Below are 9,911 nucleotides of genomic sequence, written 5' to 3' on the forward strand. Positions count from 1 at the left end.
GTATGTTATACAATATATATAATTTATACTAATATTATAAATGCGAATAACTATGTCTGTTATTTCTTCACGCTTAAACGGTTATAGATGAACTTAGATATGAAGGTAGTTTGAGTCCCCGGCGAAGGACACAGCTGCGGTTTGAGTGCCATAGGTTAAGTTTTATTTGCCTCGGGTAAAGCCGCAGGATCAGCTAGTACGTATAATTACAGAGACGACCTCCGTGGTCGAGTAGTGTGTATACCGGTTTTCATGGGTACGCTACTCTGAGGTCCCGGGGTCGATTCCCGGCCGAGTCGATGTAGAAAAGTTCATTAGTTTTCTATATTGTCTTGGGTCTGAGTGTTTGTGGTACCGTCGTTACTTCTGATTTCCATAACACAAGTGCTTTAGCTACTTACATTGGGATCAAAATAATGTATGTGATGTTGTCCAATATTTATTATTATTATTACAGTCAAAACCGAAAGTCGGGACATAAAAAAGAGCAGAAACGAGTTTAAAATATCATTGTTAGCTACAATATTTTTTGTCAAGTAAGTGTTCTAAATAAACGTAAAGGAAAAAAATAAATTGTCGTAAATTTTACGAAATATACTGCACTTCGTAATACGATGCGACTACGGACATCAAACTGCAAGTATAAGAATCGCGTGTTTTATCTGTTTGTCCCAATTCATAAGCGATAGCGGATTTCATTTTTATTTATTATTATCCGCACCCAGAAATACAAGATAGCTTACATTTGTTACATAATACAAGAACATATATAGACCAGTCTACATAATAAATAATATGTTGATTTTGTTTATATATTAGGGTATATTCGTTACTTGGAGAAAAACACAAGACAAGTCAATCATATTTTAATATATCGACCGTATTTACTTATTTACATCCTGTTTTTAATCATGAAATTATGATTTTGGATTTTAAATAAGTATATATGTATATACATAAACATATATGTATGAGGTAGCCTAATAGATATATAAAAACTTGAGTGCTGTAAAATTAAATAAATTATTTAATCCAAGAATTTTAAAACAAAATTAAGCACTATTATTTTTTCCGCACTAAAAAAGATAACTTAGTTAGTGACAAGGTAGGTATCTACTCATCAGATATTCGACCGCCAAACAGCAATACTTGATATTGTTACATAACATACATATATAATTGTATTTAACTAAAATAACTGTATTTTTAGATGTTGAAAAAGAGTAACTACTGAGTTTCTTGCCGGTCCTTCTCGGTAGAATCTACATTCCGAACCGGTGGTAGCTTTACTTTAAATAGTTTGTTAAATGACGATTCAAAAGTGCTTATAAAAGCCTACTTGAATAAAGTATATTTTGATTTTGTTGTGTTCTGGTATCAAGAGCGATTTAGTGTGATTACAGGGGACGTATCTTAGATGCCAAGTTTGGTATCGCATTGATGATTTAACGAATTGTAAATATTTCTCGTGGTGACTGTTCGGTAGACGATTTGCAATTCTCTCTGTCAAATAAATTAAGCTTATAACTTGGACCGCGCAGTGATAAATTATAAAAACGCGTAAGTGTGAAGCAATGCACTAAAATTGCATGATCCGCTTCTATTTCATACGTCGTTTCTGGGTCGAGTAAGTAATGCTTGACTATTTATTAAAACTGTTTACAATGCGGATTTGAAGAGAGTTCACATTTATACCTTGATATTATTTAATAGATCATATTTTAGTATCTATAGATACAAATAAAAGAAGATCTATTTTTCGTAATGACTTTTTAAATACACTTAACTTATACCGGAATAGGCGTGTTTCGGAGAAGTTTCTTGTATATAATATTATGTTTAAAAATAACGCTGTTTTTGTGAACGCGCGAAAAGTTTTTATATTATATTCAACGAGTTTCAGAGAAGGTTTATGGCTACAGACCATCATGCATTATACGAGTAATTCAACAAGTGACGTAGCCAAGCATGGTCCGCTCGTATTATTCAAAAATTGAGCTGTTAGAAATAAAATATATTTTTGTTTGGGTCTGTCCGTGTGCTTCTTAGTTCGATTTGAGTGGGGTTCTATTTTCAAAAACATAGAATAGTTTAAATTTACCTAATTTTGTCTATTAGTTATGAGAGCCAACCAAAATCAATTATTAAATTGGTTCACGTAAACGTAAAAAAAAAAGTTTTGCTTAATTTTTTTTCCAACCTTATCGGGCTTAATTTTTTTTTGCTGACGTTTTTGTTTTTTTTACTGACTCGATCGACTAAACTTATAATCATGTTTAAATTGAAAACTGATTCTGATTACGAAATTGCCGAATCAATGTAATTCGATGATCTATTAAAGTTCTTTAAATGCACATTTAAAGAATAATACTCAAATCATAAATTCAATATTTTACTCAAGTAGACTCTGAGGAGTACGTTTGAATCATATAACAACATAAAATAAAATTTAACGTCACCGAGTTCGAAACGTAGATTCTACGGAGAAGATCCGGGAAAAAACAGTAGTAAATCTTTTCTATCGATTTAATCACATTGGTAAATTATTTATCTTCCATAAGTAAATAATAATCATAAATTTATTTATTCCCTCCCACGGACATTTCACGCGCCTTTATAATAAGTACAATTGTATGGGAGGCAGGAGCCCAAACTAGGTTACCCTGTACTAAGGGCTGGCTCCCCCTATAGGACAGCAACTACATATTTATTTAATAAATATCAACGAATGCTAGCTCCACAATTTCATCATATCATCATATATATACAAGCTTTTATTGTATATATAGTGTTTGTTGCTGGGGTTTGAACCCGCAATCCTCGGTTACGAACCACTGGACCATCTCGGCTCACAAGAATTATATTTACATAAACAGCCTGTAAATTTCTCACATGTGGCAGAATTTCGTTGAAATTAGACACATGCAGGTTTCCTCACGATGTTTTCCTTCGCCGCCGAGCACGATGAATTATAAACACAAATTAAGCACATGGAAATTCAGTGGTGCCTGCCTGGGTTTGAACCCGAAATCATCGGTTAAGATGCACGCGTTCTAACCACTGGGCCATCTCGGCTTACAATAATTCTATTTATAATAGTTTTAAAAACTTACCATGATTTAATTTCCTCTGTTGCGATATCAACATATTAAGCGGTACTGGTTTCTTGTTAGGTATCCCGAAGAGCCGGTTCCGGGCCGACTGGCCCACGGCCAAGTATTGCTTATGGCCCATTATGTAACGTTACACATTCGATTGCCCTGTTAACAACATTTTTCATTTTTATTATAGTATTAGCAATAACATTTAGTTTGATAACACATGTGGAGCTATGAGTTCATATTGGAGCAAGCTGTGTTTTCGTGTGTAGGTTAATTTTCAGGAAACCTCAATTGATGGATAAAATTCCAGCTGCGTGAAATAAAGCTCAAAGCTCCGATTCTTCTTTAAGACTTATTTGAGATAAAACGTTCAAACTTAACACAAGAACAACAATCTTGATTTTAAGTTTAAGAATGTTTTAGATCTCCGTCAGATGCGGAGAATGAGGGTCAGACGAGAGCGGCGGAGGGAGGCACAAAAGATTCCGTACCGTTTGCTGTCACGGCTAACGGGTCAGTTTCACCCCCAAACCGTGCTAGATGTTTCAAATTAAAAATTTAGAAACTTGGAAGCACTCTGAGCGGCATTCATAACAAAATATTCCTCAATCAAGTAGGGTCCTATTTCGCTGTCATGTTACTGGATAAAATTGTACTTACAAAGATGGAATGTAGAATTTAATTTATTTTTAATTAAATAACATATTAATTATAAATATTTTATGTTGATAAATTATATATTTTAAACATTGCAATTCAAACCAGTAGTTTTAAAAAAAAATGGCGTTAGTAATTTAGTTCGTGTTGTTTGAGGCGTTCAAGTCTCTATTCAATATAGAAGTTACACTTGCTTGTCGACTAACCCAAAATCAACTACCAATAAAATAAAAAAATCCCGTCGCACCTGAGAAAAACCGAAAAAAAAACTCAACTGTTTTTGAACTGAAGTTTAAGTCACATGGTAATTCTTTTTTATTCTGAAAAAATTAGGCGATGTGTTTATTCCCAAGCTGTGCAATCGTATAAAAAATTTACATAACATAACATAATCAGCCTGTAAATTTCCCACTGCTGGGCTAAGGCCTCCTCTCCCGTTGAGGAGAAGGTATGGAGCATATTCCACCACGCTGCTCCAATGCGGGTTGGTGGAATACACATGTGGCAGAATTTCGTTGAAATTACACACATGCAGGTTTCCTCACGATGTTTTCCTTCATCGCCGAGCACGAGATGAATTATAAACACAAATTAAGCACATGAAAATTCAGTGGTGCCTGCCTGGGTTTGAACCCGAAATCATCGGTTAAGATGCACGCGTTCTAACCACTGGGCCATCTCGGCTCTATAAAATTTTTTTTATTAGTTTTGTAATATCCTTTTACTCACAAACGATACTTAACGCTTATTATAAACTAGTTGTTGCCCGCGGCTTCGCACGCGTTTTAGGGGTTGGTTGTCATGTGTTAGGCAAAAAGGTAGCCTATGTCCTTCCTTTGAGTTCAAGTTTGCTTCGTACCAAATTTCATCAAATTCGGTTCATTGGTTTGGCAGTGAAAGAGCGACAGACAGACAGACAGACAGAGTTACTTCCACATTTATAATATTAGTATAGATATAGATAGTATAGATTTACAATTGAATATTTTTGAACATTTTCTGAGATCCTTTTGTGTAGATCACAAGGGAATGATTTATGAACCTTATTAATATTAACAGTACGTCAAGATTATTAGAAAAATCTTTTATATTTTCGTGTACATACATAACATTATCAAATATATCGAGAAGTGACAATAATTACAATTTTTTTTTATTTTACATCTTAATCTTGGTGGTAGGGCTTTGTGCAAGCCCGTCTGGGTAGGTACCACCCACTCATCAGATATTCTACCGCCAAGCAGCAGTACTCAGTATTGTTGTGTTCCGGTTTGAAGATTGAATGAGCCAGTGTAACTACAAGCACAAGGGATATAACATCTTAGTTCCCAAGGTTGGTGGCGAATTGGTGATGTAAGGAATGCTTAATATTTCTTACAGCGCCATTGTCTATGGGCGGTGGTGACCCACTTACCATAAGATGGCCCATTTTGCTCGTCCGCCTACGGATGCCATAAAAAATAATCTCACAAGGGAAGCGATCGAAGGACGAATTTATTCAGCATTGTTGCCATATGTAGACTAACCGTTCAGTCTGTATATATAAGATTAACAGGCTTTCAAAGTAAAATCGTTATTTAAAAACGCTTCCAAATTAGAAAGACGGTCGGCGTAATTAATTCAAATATTATTTCTTAACAACCAGAGCGTGACTTCGGGCGTAACATTAAGTACAGTTATAATACGTTCTTAGTTAATATTGTTTACGTTTCCCAAAATTAAGGGAAACGCAGAACGAGACATGTTTAACACAATTTAACAATTAATATGGTTATTTTTATTACTGCAAGTACTTAAAACGCGATATCTACAATGTTTTTCAACGAATGGAGAGAAGCATGACCATGGTAAAGAAACTTGATAAGATACGTCATCTATACTTATAATAAAATTGTCTAAATCTATCTATAATTATAATAAGAGTGTCTGTTTGTAATATTAAAATAACCCATTTTTACTAAATGCATATGTATGTATGTATACGCGGTACATGTACCTAAATAACATTTTTTACAATTTTTGTCTGTCTGTTTGTTCCGGCTAATCTCTGGAACGGCTGGACCGATTTCGACGGGACTTTCACTGGCAGATAGCGGATGTAATAAGGAGTAACTTAGGCTACTTTTATTTTAGATTTATATCTGGAAAAAAATAAAATCACGCTACAATATCTAAATAACTTAAATTCAAACAACGCGCACAAAGTCGCGGGCACAGCTAGTACAAAAATAAGATCCATTACATAAGCTACTGATGCTCTGACCTATGCTCAAAAACTAAAATGGAAATGGGCAGGCCACGTAGCGAGGCTTACAGGCCAAAGATGGACCGCGAAGGCAACCTTCAGGAAAGGCCCGCTAGGAAACCGGGGGAGAGGAAGACCACTAACACGACGGGAAGACGATATCAGAAGAATTGAGATAAATAAAGTAAATTAGATCAATTAGAATAGTGAAACTACTGTAATAAATAAAATTAAATCAAGAAACCTTAAAGATGTAAACAGATAATTAAATTTGTATTTAAGTCAATAAACAAAAGGCTTTTATTTGGTGGAGTTCGATGTATCGACATTATCTACGAATGTCTTGTTCACGACACTCGTGAACTTGACTTTTAAATACCTGTAGTAATGCTAAATACAATTTTAAACATAATATAATACATTAATTGCCATTGAATTTAATTGAATTGAAAATTTTATGACCTTTACTTGTGCCAAACAAAGATTTTTGTTAGAAATTAAAGACGTTCAATACGAAAGTATGATAATCACGATTGTCTGTTCAATAGTCTAAATTTTAAAGCGGGTGAAATTGCGACGCTCAACTAGTTTTATAATAATTTTATACACTTAAGCCTTCTTAACACGATGCAGATTTATTCTTTATACAACAAACAACAGTAACAGCCTGTAAATTTCCCACTGCTGGGATAAGGCCTCCTCTGATATGAGGAGAAGGTTTTGGAGTATATTCCATCACGCTGGATACACATGTGGCACAATTTCGTTTTAATTAGACACATTCAGGTTTCCTCATAATATTTTCCTTCATTGCCGAGCACGAGATGAATTATAAATAAAAATTAAGCACATGAAAATTCAGTGACTGCCTGGGTTTGAACGCGCAATCATCGGTTAAGATGCACGCGTTCTAACCACTAGCCATCTTGGCTCTTTATTCTATATAATTTAGTTTAATAAGTAGTACTTTTTGTCTTTTATATAACATTGGTAGGCGATCAGCAAATGGGCTACCTTTTAGTAAGTGGTCACCACCTCCCATAGACATAGGCGTTGCAAGAAATCTCGCTTCCCCATATCGCCAAATCCCCACCAAACTTGGGAACGGACGCAATCACACTTTAAACCGGAACAGAACAATACTGAGTACTTATTACTGTTTTGCGATAGAGTATCTGTTGCGCGGTATCTACCTAGATGGACTTGCACAAAGATCACCAAGGTAACAGCCTCCATACCGAACTAATTATGAATATTATATATTGTAACGACCATTTGCATGGCATTTCGGTCAAGGGCTAACATGACCTTGCCTTAAGATCTCTAGATTTCTAGACATTACGAATTAATGAGATTTAAATTGATATATAACCGGTTAATTCTGGATCCGTGTGTTCTCAAGTCAATCCGTTTGTCGATGTTACAATGGTGTTTCGAAATGAAAACAATTAATATTTTCATGTATTTCGAAGTGAAAGAGTGACGCATCTGCCATCTCTTTCTCTGACACGCATATCGATCTTCCGTCTCTGTCGTCGTTTGAGTTCAAAGCTTCGTAATTTGAGATGCTCGTGACGCGGCGTCTACTTTTACTCTAAGTGGAGCCGTAAAGTTACGCTTCAGATAATCAAGTAATCGAAATAATTATTATATACTAGCTGTGCCCGCGACTTCGTTCGCGTAGTTGTCGGAAACACTATCATTATTATCGGTTGATTGCTCACGTTGGTTTTTGTTATTATAATCGTCAATAAGATTTAATAATATGTTTTACAGTACTTTAGCGTAGATTATATTTTTAGTTTTATTTTCTTGTGGTAGAAGAACATACTGATTTTGCCCGCAACCCGATCTTGACAACGCAACATATAGTTGGCCGTGTGAAAAGCAGTCTTGACGTAAATCGATTCCTACGTGTTTAAATGTTTGGCCCTGTGATTTATTAATGGTTACGGCAAAAGATAACTTAATGGGAAATTGAATTCTTTTAAAATTAAAAGGTAAATCATTTGGAATCATTGGGATGCGAGGTATAAGCACTGTTTGACCAACTGCCGGACCAGTCAAAACTGTTGCAACGATCACGTTATTGCGAAGGAATTTTACTTGAAGGCGGGTCCCGTTACATAAATTTGGTGGTTTAAGATTTCTGAGTAAAATTATCGCAGCACCTATTTTTAACTTCAAGGAATGTGGTGGAAGGCCGCTCGGGTTTAAAGAATTGAGAAACTCTTGTGGGTAATGGACAGCATCTTCTTGATCCATTACATTATCAATAGATGGGTAGGTAGTTATATCGCCTGGAAGTTTGGTTAAAATTAGGTCGTTAATTTCGTCAACGCTACTATTTCTCGCCGCCAATATTGCCCTTTGACACATCCATTGGTAATCTTTATTTTCTATTTCGACGATATTAGGGTAAACTTTTGATATTAAATCCTCTATGCTAGTCACTTTTTCTCCTAAATCGCGATCAATTTCAATTTTATTTTCAGAATGAGGTACTTTTCCATCTCCTATTAAAAGTAACTTTGAAGGAAAATTTGTACTTCCTCCCCCCAAATGTGCTCTCATATTCGTAGATAGTTTTAAGGTATGGACAAATTTCCATAACGGTGAACTTTTAAGGCAAGACCTTACAATGTCTGCTCTAGTTCCTCTTAAAATTACCGGTAAAGTTTGTCTAAATAAATTACCAACATCTGTGTTTTTATTTCTTATTGTTATACGGTCAATTATGACAACCCTTTTCTTAAACATAAAAGAAATATTGTACAATAGTGTACGATTGCGAATATTTTTTTTGTTAACAATTCGATGCAGGTGTATCGACATCTGGATGTAAGACAAAAGAAAAAGTCAATTGTAAATAAATAAATCACAAACAAAATTCATACTCTGCCAAAACAAAAAAAACGTTCAACAGGAAATGTAATAGTAAATCTGAATGACTTTTCTTTGTCTTGGATTAGGAGAAAAGTTCATGAATTGTAATACCTGACGGTAGACATGTTTGCTTAAACACTCAATTTTGATTCCAATTTTCTGTCATTATATAGGACCACTATGTACGTATAGGGTTTAAAAAAACATCAAGAAGAAGTGTATTTATCGTTAGACCAGATTTACAAATTTGGAGTATATCATATATTTACAAACCTACCTTGGCTGACACCGCCTCCAAAAATAACAATAATTTTAACTATAATATATTATCGTAATAACTTTGCTGACTTTTAAATAGTCTAAATATTTTTAATTTCATTTTACATAGTATAAATCTAAAAAATATTGTGATCATTGTTTGTTATTCATAGGTTTGTGTTAAGTTAGATTTAAAGTGGGTAGGTACATACTTATCTCCTTGCGTGGAAACACAGAACGTACCTACATATTGGTAAGTAGAATAAGTTACTTGATTATTAAGTTGTAGAATAATAAGCAATTATTTTTTACTTTTTGGAGCATATTATTTTTTTTCTCTTTTGAAGTCGGTTTTTTTTTGTCAAAATTTTTGTTTCTAAAAGATTCGGCCGAGTATCGCTAACGTGCTCCTTAGAATTGTTCCGTTCCCTTCCGTACCGTTACTTTGTCATGGATCCTATGCTCAGAACCTTACCAAACTTTCACCATAGTACCCTTGAAGTATATCCTTTATAATAAAAAAAGAATCATTAAAATTGGTTGGCACAATTTTGAGTTATTCACCTATTTATCGCGCACATACATAATGCACATTTAAGACTTATATCGTTTTCATAAGGATACCATCATCGTAACAGGATAAAATTAAAATGGGGCCCCACGGGAAGCACTACCTTTCAAACAAAAAAAAATTATCAAAATCCAGTGAAAAGTTATGAGGTAACAGACATATAAAAAAAAAAATACAGACGAATTGATAACCT

The 9,911-nt window shown here is 34.4% G+C and overlaps 1 protein-coding gene across 1 annotated transcript in view; it reads right to left on the bottom strand.

Annotated features, from left to right (window-relative positions):
* LOC113391689 (scavenger receptor class B member 1) overlaps positions 1 to 3,256 on the bottom strand; it is a 70,326-nt gene extending 67,070 nt beyond the window's left edge. The window contains exon 1 of the mRNA XM_064220030.1: positions 3,114 to 3,256. Coding sequence (XP_064076100.1) covers positions 3,114 to 3,234 — 121 coding nt within the window. The 5' untranslated portion in view covers positions 3,235 to 3,256. The remainder of the gene's footprint in view (positions 1 to 3,113) is intronic.
* Positions 3,257 to 9,911: the final 6,655 nt, after the last annotated feature.

The sequence above is a fragment of the Vanessa tameamea genome, chromosome 30 (assembly GCF_037043105.1).
Source record: "Vanessa tameamea isolate UH-Manoa-2023 chromosome 30, ilVanTame1 primary haplotype, whole genome shotgun sequence".
Taxonomy (NCBI): Eukaryota; Metazoa; Arthropoda; class Insecta; order Lepidoptera; family Nymphalidae; genus Vanessa; species Vanessa tameamea.